The 23,903-nt window shown below is 38.4% G+C and overlaps 1 protein-coding gene across 7 annotated transcripts in view; it reads left to right on the top strand.

Annotated features, from left to right (window-relative positions):
- Nucleotides 1-23,903, top strand: part of FTO (FTO alpha-ketoglutarate dependent dioxygenase) — a 420,744-nt gene that overhangs the window by 380,216 nt on the left and 16,625 nt on the right. Inside the window, exons 10-11 of one of the 7 annotated variants that reach the window (XR_009455260.1) lie at nt 4,177-4,261; nt 4,358-4,485. The exons of 4 other annotated variants lie outside the window; for them this stretch is intronic. Coding sequence is in view for 2 of the 3 variants with exons in the window: in XM_059713787.1 (XP_059569770.1) it covers nt 4,177-4,261 (85 nt within the window). In the remaining variant the exon portion in view is untranslated. Of the gene's footprint in view, nt 1-4,176; nt 4,262-4,357; nt 4,486-23,903 lie in introns of those variants that run through there. 2 more of the 7 variants (XM_059713787.1, XM_019497464.2) reach the window with 2 other exon arrangements.

Raw genomic sequence — 23,903 nt, 5'->3', positions numbered from 1 at the left:
CATATAAATGTCCCATTTCTTTTTGAACTATTGAATATGAAGCCACACCTGCATAGGTTTTAAAGATGTTCCTCTTGAAATCAATAAGATGTTCTGCTTAAAAATTGGTGGTACAATATGGCCCTTTGATATTAACAAACTCTGACAGCCAGTGATAAAGCCAGCAGATTTGTAGAATAGCACCTTTATCGTCCATCCATCCACAGAGCTGGAATTATTTGCCTCCCTATCTTCAGCTGTATATGACTAGGTCATATTACTTTGATTTCATTTTACTTTAGGAAAATAAAACAGAAAATAAGTTTTGCTGATTCTTTGTCATGTCTCTGCAAAAAGACTATTTTTATTGTTTACGAGTAGCACCCATAATTTTCTGAAGCCTTTCCAAGGACAGAAAAAGTCACAATCCTTGCGCTATATAAAGTTGCAGTAAAATTATATATGGATTTCTTTCCACATACTACTGACCACTTGAGCTTCTATCATGTGAGCATATTTTTAATTTTAGGAGCATGAGTGGTTCTGTTGAATTCCACGTAGTTTAAAAGTTGAACGCATTCTTATTTGCCTTTCTGGATCAGGGCCTGTATTACTCAACACTTTACAGGACCGAGTCGGTATGGCTTTTAAATTGTACAGTTGGCATCAAGTTATTCATGTGACTTGCTTTAATTTTCTTAATTTCATTTTAACCTTAAAGATAAATCTATTGAGTTTTCCACCAAACTAGTTTATATTGAAACTCCCTCTAACTACATTTTTGAAGAATTAGAATTCTGAGTTTTTAAAAATCATCAATCCCAAATGTCTAATTCATTTTTTATCGTGTTATGGTCTCTATGACTCATCTGTTTAGTTCAGTATTTTATCATGGCAAATCTTGTGCTTACAATTGCTCTTCAATATAGTCACCCAAGTCACAACCATATCATACAAGTGGTGAAAATTACCTCATGCTTTTACCCCTCTTGCTCCATATAGTTGGTTTCTACATGTCTTGCTTTCCTAAATTAATATTTCATTTACATAGGTCAGTTTTGATGTCATACTTTGAAAACTGTTATGTATTCTTTCAATTACTTCATTTTCTGGTCCCTTAATGGACCACAGGCACTGAAGTTAATACTGAACTATTTTCCATTATCCTTAGATAGCATGTAGTGTCAATAGGTGCTGAAACCATGTCATGGTGTTACCATAAAACCTCTTCCCATTTCATAACTTGAAGTCTTTCTTCACTATAAAACAATATAGATTTGCTAATTTTCTGAGACCCATTTCCCAGCCATGTAATGTACATATAACATTTCTCTAGTTGATCCATCACATTATTGGAGGTCTCGTGGTCTATATAAGCTCAAAACAGTTCACATTTCCAATTTCAAGTAATTTTTTCCCTTAGCTAAGGAACTGGCCATAATTGATAAAGGACTGAATGAAAGAGATGAGTTACAGATACAATATGGAATTTTTGAAGAATACAAAATGTAAACAGGAATACCAGAAAAATGTGGAAAAAGTGTGAGGCTTTGAAAGATTATTGTACAGCAGGTGTAAGTGGGAAAGTGTCAGGATACAGTAAAGGAACTGCAAAAGAAATTATAGGAATAATTCCAGAAATAATGAAAAGCAAAGGATGGTTTGATGAAGACTGGAGGAAGGTGATTGAGGATTGACATGCAGTCAAGATTTCATTCCTTCAAAATTGGAATCCATTTCATGTTGAAGAATATAGACAAAAAAATACTTGCATAGCCTGGTGGAGAAAATAGATTCAAGATTCAAGGCGATTTAGCTAACTTGTATCACTACAGATCCCTGCAAATGTAACAGGTAGACTATAATGATTGCTGTGTGCTCCCCAAGCAGCAGCTTCCCCTCTGCTTTTAAATTGGAAGATATGTACATTTGTCTATTTTGTCTGATGACCTGTCTGTATTATAGGAGAAAAGATACAGTCTTGAAAGCAAAGGCAAATGGGACCTAACAGAGGGGGAACAAAACAAGCATATGTTTGTAAATTGCTGTTTGGATCTTGGCCAGGTTTAGACCAAACAATTGACAGTCATTAGGGCTAGGGACAAATATTCAAAAAGCCTGACCCTGAATTGATTCAATCTTTGCAGTTTAGTCTAATCTGGCAAGGCTAAATCATTTTTGTAACTGGACAGACATTCCAGAAATGCAGGCACATGCCTGCAGTGGCTCAGGCTAGAAGCTGGGGGGTGCTATAGCAGCCCTCCTTATGCTTCCACAGGGCTGAGCTGAGGAGGGTCATGGCCAGACCCCAGCAGAACACTCTGATTATTCACCCCCCTCCCAAGCAGCCCAGCAGGGAATGTTTATCACCCCTAACTCAGTGTTTATCAATCCATTAAGAAAACAAAGTCTCTCTCCATTAACTAATGGAGGTCTTAAACAGCTCCTTCAAAGAAGGACATTGTGCTACCTGTTGATTAGCTCCAATCAGCAAGGGGTCTGAGACAGACATTGCATAAACCAGTTTGAGGCAAATCAGTTAAGTCTCATACTACATTCAACCAGCTTTATTTCAAACCACTTTCTGCCATTTTCAAACTGGTCTATGTGCACTGAACATCTGTTCTGTTACAAGTTTAAACCAGTTTCTGATCACTTAAACAGGTTTATGTGTAATGTCTGTCCCTAGACTGGCAGATTGTTTAAATATCTAGAAAACATTAGTTACTACTAACAATTTGGCAAGGGAAAAATTAAGTCATCTATGCAGAGCAAAAATCCTTGTTTGCATGTTACTTTTCTCTTCAGAATTTTTTGTTCCAGACAACTAATAAGAAAGACCAAATTGCAGATACATGAGACAAGTAAAAGGACTAGCATTTCATTTGCATGTAAGGCCTGGACTTTTACTGAGAAGGCATAAAACCAGCTAAATACCTTCAAAGATAAAGTAGTGAGAGAAACATTTAGGCTTGTTAAAGAGATGGCACATGGAGAAGAAGCTTTAAGAAACTGGGGAACTTTTGTGAAGAACAAATAATAGTGAATATGACATTCAAAAGACCTCATGGTTAAGGCATTTAGCTAGGGGATAGAAAAACAACCAAGTAGGCATTCTCATTTTCATGGTGCTTGACCTTTTGGATGACCAAAAAGAATATGGAAGGATAATACTGAGTAAGACCTCAGTACTCTTAATGTGAATTGATGGCAATACAAAAAACAAATCCTTGAAATAAGAGGCAAATTATGAAAGCAGCAAAAACCTCTAGTTTCTGTAGACATAAGGACATAAGTTAGATATATTATGGTAACTTTTATAACTATAGCCTAGATTTTATTACCAATTTTATTTAATAACTGTTGCTTCATCAACAGTCAATTAAACCTAGTATCTAAATTGAACAGAAGATTACAGGGGGGAGGGAAGCTTGTAAAAGACTTTATTGCAGATAAGACTTATCTGGTCATCTTAAGAATTGAGATCAAATTTGCAAGTAGTATCCTACTCAAATTTCTTTTCTAGGCTGCTGTGCCCTGGTTCCTTGAAAGCAGCTTATTATTTTCTACCCATATATTATAGTGTCCTGTTTGCTGGCAATATGCCCCCTGTTTAAGGTTACTTTCATTAATTAACCATAAGTTAATTTCTTTGCAAGCAAAATCTCTGATCTAATTATGTTTTCCTTAAAGCTGAAAGCCTACACTTTTTCTCTTCTACTTTGATAGCATTGTAAAAAGTGTATTCTTTTACTTAACGAGCCCTGTCTCTGTGGGTTAACTTAATAGCCTTTGAAAGGTGACATTTTAAGAAATCATAAAACAATATTCACATTTTTAACAGTTTTTAAATCCAGTGGCTCATCTTGCAATAGAATGTGGAACATGTCCTTAAGATAACCTGTTTTCCATTGATTGCATCATAGAGGTAAAGGAAAGAATTATTCCCACAGACTGCTTAGTCTCATAGCTAAGCAGACATCATATCAGTAATGATTTGACAAAAAACTTTCACCTGCCCTGTGACACACTTGGATATTCTTTCTCTGGAATGTTTGCATATTTTAGGTAATAGCTTTTGCATTTTTTATAACTGTTGTTGGTGTACTGCTTTATGATTCTTTAGAGCAGCTACGTGTTTAAAAGTTGCCATGACTCCTATGTAGTACACTTGTGCTAAGTGATGTTTCTTTTCAGGATAGGTGGATCTAGCCATTTTTTGGATGATAATACCCATTGCCACTACAAAGGAACAACAGTCAAACTTGCAGTGTTGAATATGGTATGAATTTAATGTTTTTTTAGATTGCACTTTTATCTCCCTGATGCTGTCTGAGGAATTTTGAGACATATGCATCCTTGTCTTTCTGTCTTTCAGAGTTAACTTCACTTGAGCAATAAAATCTGGGTGCTTTTTAGAGCGTTAAATCTGGCGAGTTGAAATTTGTCATGATGTCTTTCAAGACTGCCAGGTGTATGTCACAGAGTGGGAAAGTTACTCCACAGGTAACTCAAATCTCTGTGAGCAAGCTTAGTACATGAAGAAGCCATTTGTATCCCACTGAGTCCCGTAATGTTGAGCACATTGCTGAGATTTACACAAATCTGATCTAAGCAGTTGATGAGATGGCTGCAGCAGGGTAGCAGTGGTATGACCTGAATCACTGTTTCTTATGCCTCAGAGACCATGGCCATGGCATTAGGCTTTTTCTTTCTTGGGTCACAATTCACTATAAAAGGTGCATTTTTTTCAAGTAGGCAAGTAGAAACCAGTTAGGTGGAAGAACTCAGGAAAGGAAACCATGTGCCTCTCGGGCATGAAGTAGAAGGAGCAGGGCAAAGGTAGTATATTGGTAAAGGCCCTGAATGTCTGTTTTTGTATCTAACTTTATGACTAACCCCAGTGCTTTTAAGCAGAAGTATTGTCAGTGGTATTGATTAGATGATCTGATAATCTAGGAAGCTCCCTGATGTGTTAAATTTCCTTTTTTCACATGGCTGTAAGTGTGGAAGAAGTGTGTGCGATTGTAGAAGCAACTCTCAGTGGACATCACCAAAGTATGACTCCCTGCAATTAAATTGTGCCATGCATGCCAATTCCAGTTAGTCATTTGCCAGTCATTTTTAACCCTTTCCAGTGATTTATCAGCATCTGCACTTCAGCTAAGACTTTAGGATGCTTGAGGCTTCCGAGTCTTCATATTTGCACATCTGTTGCACTGGATTATACATGTGTATTCCCTTTAAAGGTATTTTGTTGGGAATAAAATTCCACAATGTCTACTGAATATCCTTGAAATCTCTGAAAGTGTTAAGTTCAGTTTATATTTATCTATGAAACTAAAGATGGATGAGCAAAATTTGGAGCCCTTATAACAGCAAAATGTAAAAAATTGTCTCATCTATGATTTTAAGAAACTGGAAAATGTAGTATAAAATGTTATACTCTGCTTAGAATGTGTTATGTTATATCTAATAACATAAGTATAAAAAATAATATTGTTGCTATACTATGAATTACTTTCAAGCACTGTTCAGCAGCAGAACTGAGTGCCATTCCTGCCATTTGGCCTATGTTTTAAGTACTTGCTTTCTTAATACTCCCATAACAGTGGGTCCTCATGTTGATATGCACAAGTGAAAGAGTCTGTACCAACCAAATAGAGAGATTTCATTTAGAATTTTCCCATCTTGAGGAGAGCAATGCACAAAGCCTTTATGCTTTTCCTTTCACCATTTGTTCTCTTCAAATAATTAAAATTTCTTTTGTACATATGTAGGCAACTTTTCCTTGAGAGTGACTAAGCCTTTGTATTTTTTCCTGACTTCTTTGGCAAAGGCTGGCAAATTTCAGATTTGTAATTCTCTGCTGGAGCTAGAAGTAGTTAAGGCTTCCCTGTCAAAGGGATTCAGATGTCATCACTGTATTGTCTAACCCACCAAATTATACAGGCATGTTATCCTGTCTAGACTACAGCCTCTACCATTGCTACCACTGGTGGTGTTATAACACTGGTGAAATATGGGGCCCAGATTCACCAATGGGGTCACAGCCTACAAGGGATATAAGATTAGGCCAAAAATTCTGCTCAGTAGAATTTAAATACATTACAGTAACAGAGGGGTTAATGACTATATTCGTCTCTCAGCAAATGCAAAATTAAGTATTAGAATAGTCTAGATGAAAAATTTATTGAAAACTGCCACAGTATTATGGAAAACAAAATGATTTCACTGAGTAGTAGTTCTGTTACCATAATCCTAATGATAAACTCTGTTACACTAATAATAGAAGAAAAACTAATTGCAGTGAGGACAGGACAAATCTTTTTTAATCCTCGTTGTCATCTCAACTAAATTCAAACCCATTTGTATTAACCTTTGCTGACAGAGTCACATGATGGACATAATTTCTTGTAATTTACCAGCACTAGATCTAACCTTTCTTCATCAAATATTCATAAAGGCATGATTCTCAATGATTTTCTGTCTCTTTTCATATTTACAGCTTGTTGTCTTCTTCCTTTTTACTGTAATTTGAACACAATTGAAGTCAGATGGAATTAAAGTTAAATTGCGTTAGCAGCTTAGGTACCTGAAAGGAAAGAATAACTAATAGAAATTTCTTGCAAGTACACATCAGTCTGTAGTCTGATGAAGCTGCACTAGACAACCAACATCCTTCCCTCAAGAGAAAAAAAATGAACTGCAGAGATTTAAGTGCTCTAAATTTTTGCTTTTCTTATAAAATTGTGTGTGTGTGTGTGTGTGTGTGTATGTATGTATGTATGTATGTATGTATGTATGTATTTATATATAGATACACACACACACACACACACAATAACAAAAGCAAAGTAAGCAGTTTTAGTGAATTCCTAGTGTTTGAGAAATGTAATGAAAAATTGTGGGATTGATTCTCCACTTGCTTAGATAGATATAAATAAAGAATAACACCAGTGAAGTCCATTCAGTTATGCCAGTGTAAAACTCATGTGAAAGAATCAAGCCTATATCCTTAAGTAGCCAAGAAGTGCAATTCTCAAGTACAGCTGCACTCTCAGTGCTTCAACAGTGTTTTACAAAAAAGATTTTTTTAGTATGACAACCTGATGCATTTATGTAACAAATATAACAATGGATTAAACAGCAATTAATATTTTAAAGAAATATTTTAACACAAAACCTTTTTTCTATCCAAAATACTATAAGCTCAGTATGCTGGATCTTAGAATCTGTAAATTGCTGGTTAGAGAGTTTTGCTCTTGAGTCCAAGAACATAGAGATGGCCAGATTTGGGGTCAGGAAAGAATTTTTCCACTACTAAGATTGGTGTGGACTGTACACAGTTTCCCTTCCCCTGTAGCATAGGCATCATTTTCTTTCTAGAATTCTTTCAACATATGTTAGCTAGGTACTTCTCTGCATTGCAGTGGCAGGACATTCACAGCTCCCTTTTCTCTCCTGCTTTTGCCTGTGGCATGTTCTGCATATTTCTGGTATAGTACCTTGCTACTGTGTGTGAGGTTTTGAAGTAGCAATTTTAGGGATACACTGGGTAAATTGTGGCCTGTCAATACAGGGGACTGGACTCAATTGCCCAGAAAGTAGGGCTGTGCAAAACAGTTATGTTTCGTTTCGGTTTTGGATTCGGCCATTTCAGAGGAAAGTGATTCGTTTTGGTGTTTCAGATGACTGTTCTGTTTTGTTTCAGATCACTGTTCTGTTTTGATTCATCTGAATCAGTTTTGGAGTTTCAATGCTGTTTTGGCACTGATTCGGGCAGCTGCAGGGGGGCAGGGGCTCTACCACAAGCCCTCAGAGGCCCTGATTGCCACTGCTACAAGCAGTGAGTGTGGGGCTTTTTTTTATTTTTTTTTTAAGTGCCACAAGGCTGGGGCTGAGCGGGGGATGGGGTTGGACCATGGGGGTTTTCTCCCATGCCTCCTCCAGCTGTGCCTGCCTCTGCCCTGGCAGGGGGAGCCACCAAACAAGCCCCCATGGCTACCCTGCCCGGCTCCATCCCCAGCCTGGCCCCAGCCTCTCCACACTTCAAAAGGAGGGCTGTGGAGATGTGCTGGGTTATTTCCAGGGGGTGCCTCCGAAACATTCCAAACATCCAAAATATTTCTGAAACATTTTGGATAGCTTTGTTTTGTTTCGGAGATGTTTCGGAGTCTCCTGTTGCATTTTGAATTTGGTGTTTCGGGTGCCAAAATACGCTGAATTACCTCTAAAATGAAACAGCTGCTGAAATTTCACACAGCCCTATCAGAAAGTCCTTGCCAATGTGTGTTCTTAAGTGTTATTTTGTAAGCGCCATTTATACCAGCCTGGCAACAGAAACAGTATGTCTAAGAACACATATTGCATTTGTTCCCTGTGTAAGTTCATGGGATCATAGGAAAATAGGGCTAAAGGGATCTCACCTCTAATCCAGCCACCTGGTCAAGACACAATCATCCTTGCCAAGTGTCTGCCTAGCCTACTTCTGAAAATTTCCATGGTGGAGATTCTAAAACTTCTCTAAGTAGCCTGTTCCAATACTTGACCATCCTCATAGCCAAAAAGTTTCTCCTTATCTCCAACTTTAATTTCCTCTGCTTCATCTTGAGGCCCTCTTATTTCTGTTCCCTATAGCCACAAAAAAATGTCCAGAGTTGTGCCTGTGTATGTCCTGGAACAAAATATCCCAAAATTGGCATGTATACACATTACCCCTCTAATCAGGGTCTGATGAGTGGCTGATGCACTGCTGTTTTTCTGCCATTGTTATTCAGTGATGCTGAGATAATTGTACATGTGTATTTTCAATATCTTGAGATAAACTGTTATTACCTCTTATGCAGAAAACATTTTTTGAATTTATTTTAGGACAGCAAACTTAGACATCTGTACCCAGGATAAATGCAACAGCAGTTTGCAGCATATGTGAAGGTAGAGTTTTAATAGACAGAATGTAATTTCTATGTCCATTTCTTGGGGGATACATGGTGGGTCCACAGGTAAAATATAAGTGTTTAAAATAAGCTTAGTTTTGAAATGCCTTCTCTCTTCATTGTTCCATTGTCCATTTTTTTGTACAGAGCAGCTGGTAACTGAGTTATAGCCTTGCTTAAACATTTCTGCTTTGGCTGTCATTGCTTTTGTGAGAAGCACCTAGGATTTAATTCAATGAACTGCTGAGAGCCATCAAATCTCATTTTCAACAGTGAGAACTGAGTGCACAGCACCTTGCAGGACCAGGTCTCTAGAGAACAAAGGATTCAACAGGCTTATAGGCCATTCACTAAAACATAATTTCTAAAAACTGGTGAAGAAATTATCCTGAAGCTGTTTTGCCCTTAATTTCCTTCCTTTTGACGTGATACACAGGCTGCTAACAAACATGGGGGGAAAACACAGTGCTTTACTTTTAGCTTGGTGTACCCCTGCACTGAGCACAACTCATGCCCAGAAAAGGAATCACATCTGTTTGACCTAGCTCTCCAGCATCTGTATAGCTCACGCTCTTCAGTGGGGCTTTTTGGCACTTTTATCTAATAGCTGATTCAGTCAGCTTATTCAGTCAAACTGATGTGATTCCTCTTCCGGTAAAGTACTGTTTGTTTGTTTTTTTCCATGTTTGTCAGCACCCATAGGGACCACCTATCGTGGTTAGATTTCTGCACAGTGATTCATTAGTCTGGAAGTGGTGGATTAAGAGTTCCCCCTTTGTTTTCATCCCCATAACTAATTTGCAACCTTGGAGGGGTTGTGTAGAAATACAGTTCAGTTTAGAAGATTAAATTAAATACTTAAGTTACTTAACCACCTTCCTTTACATCTGTCTGCATTCATAGATATTTTAGGGGGTATTAGACGCATTATCTTGTCCCTAAAATCTCCCTGCTTCCCTCCTTTCCCTCCAAAACAATTTATCATAACATATCTGTAGAGATTAAGAAGAAGCTGTTTTTGGTATCTAAGAATCACCTTAAAGCAATCAAAATCTGTAACACAGTCATGAACATTTGATACACCTCTGGGCCCAAAAGCAATTGTCACCACTTCTGGTTCTAGTGTAGTACTGCAGATGGCTAATTAGCTCTGCCTCAGCAGACTAATATACACATATTCATATGGCACTAAGAGGCAGAGTGAAGTAAAGAAGATCATAGCTAGCACTCAAACCTGAATCACTATAGCCATATTCACTCTGTGCCAACAGAACACAAAGTACATAAAGTTAAGCATGTGGATAGGTCTTTGAAGAGTCAACATCTAGTTTACTAATCTGGCCACACAAAAGGGTACTAATTGTACAGAGTAATGCACATCCTGTACCTCACTTTGAGCAACGCTGAACTAATTGCACGTTTCTAATAAACTATATATAATATAATAATGTGGGCTATATATAACTAATGGGTGGCATTCTTTGACTCCTATCAGTGTAACTATTTTTTCATTTCATTTATTTACACTGGCATCAAAGAAAAAGAAGTAAACCATTTGTAGGTCAAATTTCAACATTCATGATACTGATTTTATACTGTTTGCTGTACTTGCCCACAAAATTAAGCATATAATTATTTTTAAAACTCTTTATCATATTATGCACTACTATAGCTCCTTTATATGAGGATTTCATACAGTACAAAGTCTTTAAAATGGTCTTGCAAATCGAGTGTTTGATGTTTGGATGCCCAAAGGAAATGTATTCATAGTTGCTGAAGACCTGTAGCCCAAATTGTAGGGCACCAAAGGAGATACACAAGGGATACAAAGTGGGGATACAAAAAGGGCACTCAAAATTATTACTTGATATTTTAAGTATAAATAATTTGCATTCCTATCATCTCTGATATATAATTATTGTTTATAATACACATTGAAAAAAGAGGCAATGGGAAATTAAATTATCTTCTTAGGGTCAGAGATTGCAAAGCAATAGCAGAGTCAGGTTATGGAAAATAAGAACTTTAAACAAGCTACTCTGTGCTTTGACCCTTGTACATGCTTCCTTCTTTGAATCATAGAAAATTTGGGTTGGAAGGGACCTTAGAAGGTCATCTAGTCCAACCCTCTGCTCAAAGCAGGAGCAAGTAGATCATTGCAGCCAGGAGGTCGTCGAACCAAACCTAAAAAACCTCCAAGGTTGTTGATTCCACCACCTCTCTAACCCATTCCAGTGCTTTACTACTCTCCTAGTGAGAGAGTTTTTCCTAATACCCCACCTAAACTTCCCTTGCTGCAACTGAGATGCTGTATAATATAAGGTGTGAAAAATTATAAATGAATTAAACAAAAATAATGCATCATTTTATTTAGTGTGTCCTTATGTGTGGCTCTCTACTATAAAGACTAGCATTTTGCTAACATCACCAACATAGGGCATAGTTACTATAACAGATTCTGGAAAAACAGCCTCCATCTTTTTAGAGGGGTTATGACAAATTAAAAAACCCTCCTATTATTCAGAATGTTCAGAATAATTTTAATTGAATAAAGATGATATAATATTTATATTTCTGTGCTAAAAATAAATATTTATATGCTAAAAAAGAGTGTCTGTTCTGTAGAGTGATTTCTCCTTCCTCTCACCATACCACTATACAGCATGCTAATACAACAGTGTATGTAGCTAGGATAATAAATGGTTGTCTAATGTCTAGTAGTTTATATGCAGCTGATTATTTAAAAATCACAAAAGTATAACATGAGGCCACAGGTCCTTGCCCACATTTTGTTTGTGTGTGTGTGTGTGTGTGTGTGTATTCATGCATGGTGGTGCATTGGATATGTATTATTAAAGGTCAAACTACAGGCTTTTTTGGATAGGTAACATGATGGATGACTTAATGCAGACAAAACACTAAGGGATCATAATTCCTGTACATATTGAAAGCCTGCTTTCAGCTTATTTAGATTCCAAAGCAAGAGATTAAATGTGTCTGACATTGTGGTTATAAGTTATTTCCAAGATAATTTACCCACTTGTGTCATATACCCATCCTTTGATTTATATAAATTAAAAGTTTACAATTCACAAGTTTTATCCCACATCAACTGTTGCAGTCCTTTGGATAACTTTGACTTTACTAAACTTCATTTTTTCAAAGAACAGCTTAAATTATCAACATAAAAATATAATGTATACGGTCATTCTGGGGATAACCTAATAATGAGCACTGCAGAGAAACAATAATGGATCCTAAATATTTCAGCACAGTTCCCAAGTAGTTTAGACTACAGAACTGTTCATCTAAAAAGAACTGTTCATACTGCCTTTGCAGCCTGCTGAGAAACTTGACTTTCCATCAGTCCCTTTGCAAGGCCAGAAGGTTATTGCAACTAATCAAGTTGTTCTTGTGCTGTTATGGGTAGCCAGTGAGGCCTAGTGGTTTCCCTGGTGACCTTGGTCCTGTAATGCACTGTAAGTGACTGACTTTCTCCATTAATAGTTTGTTTTTGAGAGCTGAAAAGGTGACTTGTAATACAGCTCCTTTTTCCCCGATTCCTTCATAATGACATTTTGACCAGGCAGATGATGTCCTTTGATTTAGTATGACCTTCTTAGCGTTAGTGACTCCATGAGGCATTAAGAGGAACAGTTTAAATGAGAAACTAAGCATATTGCTTTGTCAGGCTTTCCCTTTTTGAGTATCTTTGTAAGTTCCTGTATATGTCTGTGTATTTTTTTAAATTTGTTTGCTTGAGCACCTGCTAAAATCATCTAGTTTGTTTCTCTTTTCAGTAAAAACTGTCTACATAAGGAGTGGCCCTAACTGGCCCTAGTTAGGCCAGTAAGTATAAGAGAAAGGAGAATTTGGTATATATGTTTTGTTAATAGACATAGAATTACATTCAAGTATTACTGACAATTTTTATTCCTCAATTTGGAATCTTACTCTTTCCACTACTTTTACTCTTAAATGCTAAGCTCTTCTTTATGGGACTTTTATGCTGAAGTTCTTTCATTCTGCTGGAACAGCTATACTAGATGCTGTGTGCAGTTTCCAGAGCTACATGGTAGAGGCAGTCATCTGTTATTTACAGAAAGTATATAATTAATATACATAGTATCATGGGATATGTGTTCGCTGTACCCCATCTACAATCACATGGCTTGCTTTAAGTTGCCTGATTGTAGATCAGGCGCAGCATGTGCACTAGGCCTGTGCAAAGTGGCTAGTATTCACTTTGGATTTGGATTTGGCCCATTCAGGGGATAGTGATTCGATTTGATGATTCGAATCACTGTCCCGAATCGATTCAGCCGAATCTGATTCAGAGATTTGGCCACCGAATCCAACAGGCCCCATCCCCCACCTACTCTCCTAACCCCATCAATGACTGCCCCGCCCAGCCCCAGCCTCCCAGCTCTTTAAAAAAAAAAGGTCCACACTCACCAGCTTCTGCAGATCCCCGCTGCCCCCCACTGCCCCATGCTGCATGGGTGGGCTCTGCCACAAGCCCCCAGAAGCCCCAACAGCTGCTGCAGTATCCAATGACTGCAGGGCTTTTTTTTTTTTAAAGAAACAGGAGCTGGGGCTGGGCAGGTCAGCTCTCTATTAGGCTGGGAGAGCAGGTGGGGGATGGAGATTTGTGGCAGAGCCACCCACACAGCGCAAGGTGTAGTGGGGGCAGCAGGGATTGCTCCTCCCAGCCCCCGCCTGGCAGAAACCAGTGAGTAGGGGCTTTTTCTTTTTTTTTTTTCTTTTAAAAGCAGGATGGTGGGACTGGGAGAGCAGGCGGGGGCTGGGGCCTGCTGGAGGTCCCCCTTGTCCCAGGCCAACTGGGCACTGTGCATATATCAATTTGGTTGCAGGCCAACTAGGCACTGCAACTGTATCAGCCACTGGGCTGTTTGGTTCAGGATTGAGGAGGCGGAGTTGGGAGTGAGCAAAGACAAGTTTCACTTATAACAGTAAAGATAAATTTTACTTATAGCAGCAAAATAGCAACAAAAATATGTTTTAGCGGCAAAATATGGTTTACACGTATAACAGTTAATAAAAGTTTAAGCTAATAAACAGACAATATAGTAGTAAAAGTTAAAAAGTTGGCAGTGATAGTAAGAACAGACAGACAAATTGACAAAGAGTTCCCACATGGTTGGCAACTTATCAATAGTCCCTCAGTGCCAGGTACACGCCAAGTTGATCCAGCGAAGTCAGGCATCCCCAATCGATGCTGTTGGAGAGAGCACTGGGGAAGATCCCTTAGTCAGGATCTGGTCCTTGCTCACACTGGGAGTCTGGAGTCCGGGTTTGGAACAGCAATGATCATTCTGTTCCATCCTTCCTACTGGTTACCTGACGTGTGTGTTCCTTTATATCTTGTCCTATGCTAATCTGTTGGCTTTAGAGCCACTCACAGTCTTACCCTACAGCTGTTACCCTATGGGGTTAAAAGGTGTTAGAAATTATCATAATAGGTTACTGCCTTAACTTGGGTTTACCCAATAAGCAAATCATACCACATCACTTTGGGGTCTGAGATTAGCATTTTCTCTGCCTAAGTTCAACCCACTTGGTTACTTCCTTTTGGAATTTTTTTAAATGTGTTAATTATACCTTGTAGTCAAGTTTGTCATTTTTACTGACCTTTAAGCAAGAACTGTTAGGTGAGCTAAAGTTTGCAGTTCTGTTTTCTAGTTCTGCTTCTTGAGGCCCATGATAGTCTTATGATTGATACAGACAGTTAATTTTAACATTACAGTTATGACAGACAGGATACGTCTGTGGGAAACAGTCTTGCAAGCTTTGCCTTAGCTAATATTAACTATTATATATTATATATTAACTATTATTAATCAATTCGGAGAGCTTTGAATCGATTCGGACCCTTTTATTGGTCTGATTTGATTTGGATTTGGAGATTTGGCTGCTGAATCAGGCCAAATCTCCTCCAAATCAAATCAGCACCCAAAGCTTTGCACAGTCCTAATGTGCACACATTCATGGGCGCTGGGATCCATCCCAGGAACCTGATCTAAGTCAGTCAGGATGCAGGGGCAGGGGACTAGCGGGTATGGATGGTGGGGAGAAGGGCAAAGGGGCTGGTGGATTCACAGGAAAGTTGACTGTCTAAGACAGGAAGCCAGAGTCTAAAATTAGCCCAGTCAAGGTTGTGGGGTGGGGCTACACTCCAAATGTGTACAGTTGTTTGAAAGATTGGGCTAACCAGTCCTCAATTTATCTTAGTTCACCTCCTCAGGTGAACTAAGTTAAATAAGGCTACCCATTTTTTGCCTGGTCTAACTTCCCCAAACTTATGTACAGATTGGCACTTTATCAGGAAGGCCAACCGCACCTTGTCATGCATCCACAGATACATCTCAAGCAGGTCCAAGGAGGTGATCCTCCCCCTCTATGCGGCACTGGTCAGGCCGCAGTTGGAGTACTGCGTCCAGTTATGGGCGCCGCACTTCAGGAAGGATGTGGACAGCATTGAGAGGGTCCAGAGGAGGGCCACCCGTATGATCAGGGGTCAGCAGGGCAGGCCCTTCAAGGTGAGGCTAAGGGACCTGAACCTGTTCAGCCTCCACAAGAGAAGGCTGAGGGGGGATCTAGTGGCCGTTTACAAATTAGTCAGGGGGGACCAGCAGGCACTGGGGGAGTCCCTGTTCCCCCGAGCACTACCAGGAATGGCTAGAAATAGTGGTCACAAGCTGGCAGAGGATAGATTTAGACTAGACATCAGGAGGCACTACTTCACAGTCAGGGCAGCTAGGATCTGGAACCAACTTCCAAGAGAAGTGGTGCTGGCTCCTACCCTGGGGGTCTTTAAGAGGAGGCTAGATGAACACCTTGCTGGGGTCGTTTGACCCCAGTGCTCTTTCCTGCCATGGCAGGGGGTCAGACTTGGTGATCTGTCAAGGTCCCTTCCGACCCTACCAACTATGAAACTATTCATTTTCTTCCATTCAGTTACTCTCATACTGAACCACATAACTTGTGTTTGACTGAATCATGTCTTCTGGGGAGGCATCCAACCCTCTTTTGAAGACATCAAGATATGAAAAGCCCACTACTTCCCTGGTTAGTTTTATTCTATTGATTAATCACCTTCACTTTTAAAATTCTGTACATGTCTGAATTTGCCTGGCTTCAGCTTCCAGCCAGTGCTGCTTATAGCATTTTCTACTGGGTTCTACCTCTTTTCCCTTTGAAGGTAGTTATACAATGCAATCAAATCATTTCACAATCTTCTTTTTGATAAACTCAACAATTTTTTTTAGCTTTTCATCATGAAGCTCTTTCTCCAGTCCTTGGATATTTTTTTTCTGGCTCTTTCTTATATTCTCTCTAATTTTCCAGCATTCTTAGTAAATATGGGTACATGAACCATTCACAGTATTACAGTACTGGTCTCAGGATTTCCATATACAAAGGCAAAACTATGCTTCTGCTCCTCCTCACTACTTTCCTGGTGATATATTCAAGGATTACATTAGCCTTATAGTACCATAACATCACGCTAAGAGTTCATGTTGAGTTTCTTATTCAATGTGACTTCTAGGTCCTTTTCAGAGCCACTGCTTTCTAAGGTACAATTTTTAGAACAGCTCTGCATTTCTTACTCTTAACTGGCAAATTGTGTTGAGCACTATTATATGTTGGAATAGGTCCAAGTTGCCAACTGATCCAGATCCTTTTATGAGGAGGTTAGGACAATCACACAGATTGCTGCTCTGCCAATCCATAAGTTATCTGCAAGTTGTTTCTGCTATAATATTATATTTACTTTCAAATCATTGATATAAATGTTGAATAGCATTAGGCCTAATACTAATCCCAGAAAACTTCAAATGAAAACAGCCCATTGGTGTTTTATTTCAATTTTTTCAAATAAGACATTAGTGATGATTCCCCGGTGAAGCGTTTTGGAGGTCTGTCAGCTAACCAGTTCATAACTCATTTCTTGCATGCTTTATTGATCTTATTCTGTGGTAACTTTGTAATTGGGATGTCAAATAGTACCAGTCGCAATACCTTGTACAATTCTGTTGCATTTCATTATCAACCAAACTTATAATCTTGCTACAGATTGAAGTTAAGTTTGACAACACCTATTTTTCATAAAGCCAAGTTGAATTATATTAATTATGTTTAGTTCTTTAACAATTGACTCCTATGTCAGCTTTTGCATTTTTTTTTTTTTTTGCCAAGGATCAATGTCAGGCTAGCTAGGCTATAGGGATCTGGGTCATCCCACTTTTTCTTTTTGAATATTGTCACAATTTAGCACTCTTACAGTCTTCTGGAATTTTGAAATGTATTTAAAAAATAAAATTAGCAACCTCCTCATCCAATTCTTAAGTTATGAATTAATTCCACACAAAAAACCCACAGAAATTAACTTAACATTGATATCTTTGAGAGAAAGCTGTGTGCAAAAATGAATGAATTTCTGCTGAATTTTAGAACTACATTGCTCTTTTTACTTGTGATCTAGAACAAGTTGGGAGGATATTTCTGAAAATCCTCATATTAAAGGCAAATAAGTCTCAGTAAGGCACTACCTGCCATATAAGTGATTAAGAGTCTGTTGCCTTCTGCGGAAGTTGGATTGAATCCCTAAAGCCAATAAATGTGGACAATAACACACTTCATTTGTTTGCTAACTACACAGACATCAGATATAATTAAATTTTTAGCCTGATGAGCAGAAGTAGATACTCCTTTACTTTGTGTAAAAGCAAACCCACTCTTCAAATGTATACAAGCTCAGATACAAAGGTGCACCAAACAGTCTGAAAGAAGAGCAAATAGTAGTTGACAGAAGCAGTTGCACAGGAGTAAGAGGTTTTTTCTATATTTTTGTCAGAAAAAATGTCAAATGACCTTAAGATTTCTCCTGCAGCTTCCAAACGATTCCACCAGCATCTTATTCTGGGTGAAGAGGCAGACCTGGTTCAGTAGAGAGAGCCTGGTAAAATCATTAAGGTAGGGGAAGCAAAGATCAAACTAATATCTGCTACAGAAAAGAAGCTAATCCAGGCCTGTCATCTGAGCAGGATAGGGAAAGAATCTGTATAGCCATTTCCGAGGGAAAGAAAAAAAAAGAAAGAGAAAACCAAAACCTATAAGGCTAGATCATGGTGAAACTCGAGGGAAAAAATAAAGTAAAATGGAAATGCTATTAGAAAATGCTAAGAGTTACTCTCTTATGACAGAATGCTGTCATCTTTCCTAAAAATTAAGTTTAAGTTGAAACACAGGTTAAGTTCAAACACAAAGGAGTCCACCTAAAATGTCCCACTCTCTGTAGACCCACATTCATATTAAAAAATATGGATGTTAAAAATAGCAGTTCCTCCATGGGGATTTTGGTCACAAAGGAAGAAAGGATATTTGCTACAAGGCTGCCCTTGTCACCTAATAGGACAGATTAGGTCTGCTGGTCCAAGCACAAAGAAATAATGTCTGTTTTTTGGAAAGAACAGAAGAAAACCTGGCATTAGCAGTTCATAGAAAGGGATCACTGATGTGGCAGGCCTGGTACAATTAACCAGGAAAAATGGAGTCTAACGAACAATATTCAAACAAACAAAACAAAATGTTTGAAAGACCATATTCTCATTATGTTCAAACAACTGCTCTTTAACAGGCACAGAATGAGAGAAGTCCTAACAGTGGGTCCATTGTCAGAGGAATGAAATTAATGCTTTCTTGTACATGTTCCTTCTTGTTCCATTAATCCACAGAAAATCTGGAAGGATGAGCCTGCAGGAACCTGGACTTACTTGCTGACCAAGCGAAGGTTTTTTAGCCTTTCAGTTCCCCGTAGATAGCTTGTGTCACCTGCCTAATGAGCAAGACTTGTTTTTTCAGAGTTGAATGTTACACATAGACCTATACAGTTTAACCCTAACAGAATGGCTACCAAGCAAAAAAAAAGGGATTCTGCAAGTGTGCTTAAAAGGTGTCCATGATACATTATTGAAAGGTCCACCCCTATATTGCTTTAAGCTTATGGCAAGTGCTTGTTCAGATGCTGCAGCCAGAGCTATGATAAGAACAACATAAGGACCTCTGTGTAATGAAATAGTTTTACAATGCTATATATCAGAAAAGTCTCAACTAACCAGGTATGCAGGGAGGACGTGTTCAAACACTGATGTAAAGAGATGATCCTTAAGGTCCCAGTTAAGCCCTATTCAGAAAAATCTAAATACATGCATTTAAGTCATTTGGACCTAACTATGTGCCTGAGTGCTCTGCTGAATACCTATGGGCTGCTGAATCATGTCCTGATTTAGCTAATAGAGAAATATGCTTTATATAAATATCTGATACAAATAGACTTTAGAATCTTTACATGATGGTCTAAGAGAACTTTTCATATGAAACACTGAAGTTGTAATGGCCTTACTAGTCAATTTATTCAGCAAATGCCTATTTATGTCATTGGCAAACGTCAGTGTCTTAAATCAGTCACAATAACTTATTGATCAACAAAAAATTCATAAGTTCTTTACAGTAACTTTGAACAATGCATGGCAAATTTGGACAAAATACCTATCTGAAGTACTTCTTAAGGCAGTGGCACCTTCTGCTTTATTATCATTAAAGTGTTCCCCATGGCAATAACTTCTTCCAAGAGGAATTTCAGGACTAGTTGCATTATCTATTGAAAAGCAATTTAATAGTTCCCATTCAGGCAAGATAGTTTTAAGACTAACACTGAAGTTTACTCCGAAGGCCATTTCAATCTTCCATAGATCTCAGGTTATTATATTACCTTCATTCTTTTCAAATCCACAGCATAAGAAAGAGAAGGAATGACATAAATTGGATGTTCGGAGGGCTCTGAAGATAGACATCAGAAAGACTCAAGAGAAAGAAAAGATCTCAGCATTATTTGTTCTTTTCCATCCTAAAGTAAAAGAGAACAAAGCATCAAAGATCAGTAGTGAGATGGCTCAAAGCCAGTACTGTATATTGTATCTTATAAAGTGAATGGGTCGGCACCACCAAAAGGTCTAAAGTCTCGATATATAGTCTGAAGTCATTGATGTTGTGGCCAGAAAGATTTTTAATCTGTAGAAAAAAAATATGGAGAATTGCATGCATTTACTATGCTAGTATTAGGCACTACAGTTTTTATCTACAGGAGGCATTTACGAAGCATTCTATGGTCTTTGGGGACTCAGTTGTGGAAAATGGGCAGAATTAGTGTGTTTCATTTACACATTCTAGATCTGGGTCCCGTATACTGTGTAGGCCCTCACCTGGACAATTAAATTTATCGTTTCTCTGTAATGGGAAAAAAAAACAACAAGGCAAACCAGCATAGTTTTGTAGGTATATATGTACACACACACACACGTGCACATCTTGAATGTATCAGGATATTTTGCTGATATTCACTAGAAAAGAATCCTAGAATTTCTACCCCCAGGCTTGAGCTTAAAGATTAACATTTTGACATTTCTCTGAATACAACAGGAAATGCTCAGCAAGGTATTGTCATAGATGCGAGTTGGAGATGGTTATTAACTACCATTCTTCTGCTTCCCATTAGTCTCACCCATCAGTTAATGGTCATTTCAGGTCACTACTATGATAACTGATCATCAAGGATATTCGTTTACAGTAATTACAGTGGGAAAGCTATAGTTTCAGAATTTTGAATCTAAGTGGTTAGACTTTTTGCCAGCATGTGACTTGTGTTATGTGATTTTTGTTTGTACCAGTATGAACCACAGAATCATAGATGTTAAAAGGAAAAAACTTTGAACCATTTTCTCTGCCACTGCTGCACATTTACTAAGACCTTTATCTATAAAATATGGATGGATAAAGTAAGAGGTACAGATATTTAGTGATTATGAAAATTCCTGTTTGGATATTCTCGAGGACGCAGCTACACAAGATGTTTTACTGCACAGCAGACTAATTTGCAGTAAAGTATGACTGTGCAGTAAAGCATTACCATCTACATGTGCAGTACAGTTAGGGTGACTAATTAATTTACTGTACTGCTGGATAGTCGCATCTGATACAAGTGGTATCCTGCAGTGCAGTAAATTACTGCACTTAAATGCACATATAGACAGTGACATCAGGATTAATTTATGCCAGCTCCGACTGAGCCAGAGTATATTTAGTCACATCAATTGCGTGTGTAGACATGCCCAGTGTGTATCTGACTCTACACATTTTTTTTCTTTCCTTTCATAGTTCCCTGGCCTTCTTTCTTCCCTTTTCCCACTTTCCCTAGTATATGCCACCAACTCTTTTTACATGGCCTTGCTGTGACCTAAAGGCAAATGTTCTTTCTTTAAAACAATGCTTTTAGTACTTTGCATTTCATTTCTCTTTTGGGGTTTAAGTCCGTTATATGTTATAAAAAAATTGTTTGTTGTAGGATTTAGTTATAGTGTGATCATGCACAATATGGTTTAGATAGTGTAGTCCTCTTGTATAGATTACATTGGACTGTGTTTTCATTGTTTTTCCCAAGTTATAGAGTTCAATGATGGTGCATTCGCAAATAGATTCCTGTATGGCTTTCCCACAAATATGTAGAGTTGTTATCCCTGTAATTTAGCTGAAGGACTAAATGAACCTTTCCCATGGAAAAATGTAAGATGAAAAAATCTGTGTGGGGGGGGGGGGGGGAATTTGCAACTTCTTTAGAGGCAGAGAACCTTCAAACCCAAGGATCTTGTGAAAAATCAGGTTCCTTCCATGTACGTCCTGGTACATTCCATGGAAGGACTGCTCATCTGCTGTGCTTCACAAGGGACCATCCAGCTATTACATTGTTCCTTACCTCGCAAGCCTTATATTTCTACATGTAAGAAGTTAGCTGTAGGCATTGATGGAGAGGTAATACTGCCTGAATCACCATTAACTTTTGTCAATTTGTTTTTCACTGTCTTTAGTAAAAAACATACTATGTGCAGGAGTCAGCCCCAAATCCTCCCAACAGCCTTGTGTTAGCAGAGGAGGGCATCTGTAGGTCCCTGGGAAGTGTGCTATTGAGAGTCTCCTCTCTCCTCTCTGTTGGTTTTATTTCCACTCCTCTTCCCTCTATCTCTCATTTAACGCCACACTGCACAACAGAGGGGAGCATCTGGCCCCAAGTAAACACCCAATAAAATAAATGGGGGAAGTTCACAGTTCCCTTGGTGCTATTGCATCACTTTGTCTGTGGACTCAACAAGATAACCATGCATCAATTTACATTGTCCAGGCTATCTTCACAACCAGAAGTGCTAGAAACCTTATTTTAATAAAAGCTTAGATTCTGGAGAATGCAGTAAAATCTCTCTAAAGACCCTAAATCAGCAATTCCATCTGTGTTTCTGCGAATGTAGAGGAACAATGTCCCAGCTGATTATGCAAACAGAATGAAAATAGTTATTTTAAAAGTGCATAAAATCAATGCTTTGGGGAAAACAAGTCAACTGTGTTTATACTCTCAGCGCATACCGGACATTTTGTTTCTTTGTCTAAGAAATCATAAGGAAGCAAAGAGTGTATGTGAAGTAAAACACCAGATCATACACTGTAACAGAGGGAACTGGAACATCAGATGCCTGAGTGAGGCTTAGAGCATTTTAGGTTTCTTTTGAGGGAACATAAATTATATTGAGGTTGAGATATTTTTACATTGTTTGGAGTCAAAGTCAAATATTCTCAGTGTTGAGGGAATTGCTGCACAGCCTGTCTCTGGTAATGAGAAGTATATGACTAAATCCACGTCTATGGTGCTGAAAATTCCCCCTAATTGCTGAACCCTTTGGAGTGTTGGGATTATTTGCAAGTGCCTGTTTGAAGGGGTGTGTATATAAATATGTATAAACATACTTCTCATGCATTCAAGATACATTGCTTCTGTGCATATCATTCAAAGAAATGGGGAATGGAAGTATCTGGGAAATACATAGGGCTGCACATTTACCATATGTGGACTGTAGGTTAGATTGAATTAAACTTCATGTTTCTGCAAATGCTGTGTTGTTTATGAAGTGTTCCACTAGAAGATTTTTAACCCTTTCCTCTCCCAACTGCATTATGCATAGTGGTCCTATTTGTTGATCAAATGAGGCACACATGGGGGTGGGAAGCTCAGTGAGTTTCACAGTGTTTACTAGTCCTCTCAGGGGACTAACTAGTTATCACACTGAAATGGCAGAAGACCTGGCCACTAACCAAGCAGGTATCCTAAGACCATTCACCTCGGAGGACCAACAGAATCAAAACCACCTATGTAGAAAACAAGTGAACTGTGCTGTTCCCTTGAATGCATGCCTCCCCCTACTGTCATGGCTCCATGCAGTTCTTAGAATCACCTACACAAGGAATTCACCCTTTGGCATTATGAGCTTGGCAGACATGCTGGGTAGAGTCTAATCAAGAATAGTTCTTTAGTGGATTTCTGCTTGGAAATTCACCCATAGTGGAAGCAAGGCTATTGCTTGGAGTACTCCATTTGTTTCCTTTCCTTTGTGGTTGGGAGGAAGACCCTGAGTAGAGTGCATATGCTTATCAGGCTCATTTTACACCCTCTGCCCCATCTAGGGGGAACGGTATATCCAGTCTTCATTCATTGTTGAAGGTACAGCCAGCTAATATTTTGGATATTAGAAAAAGCAGTGAAATACAATTGCAGAGATTTTTAACATTGATATTGAAAAACCATGGAAATGGGTGTTATTTTGACTGTAATAATTACAGTATACAGTGGATTCTTAAACATAATTCATTATAAGTTTTTCATAAATGCGTACAAAATATGCGTGAGCCTGTATGTTGATATGCCTGTGTGAAGCTACATTTTTGTTGTTTGATTCTGTCAACTCTTTGGTTACTCTGATTTCGGGCATTTGGAGGAGATTATTTGTCTAATTTCTATCGGCATTATATCTCAGACTAGAGAAAGAAAATAAATTTTCTGTATAAAACTGTGAGAAACTTTGA

Source organism: Alligator mississippiensis, chromosome 10 (assembly GCF_030867095.1).
Source record: "Alligator mississippiensis isolate rAllMis1 chromosome 10, rAllMis1, whole genome shotgun sequence".
Classification (NCBI taxonomy): domain Eukaryota; kingdom Metazoa; phylum Chordata; order Crocodylia; family Alligatoridae; genus Alligator; species Alligator mississippiensis.
The sequence above is the reverse complement of the archived record's forward strand: the minus strand, read 5'-3'. Positions and strand labels throughout refer to the sequence as shown.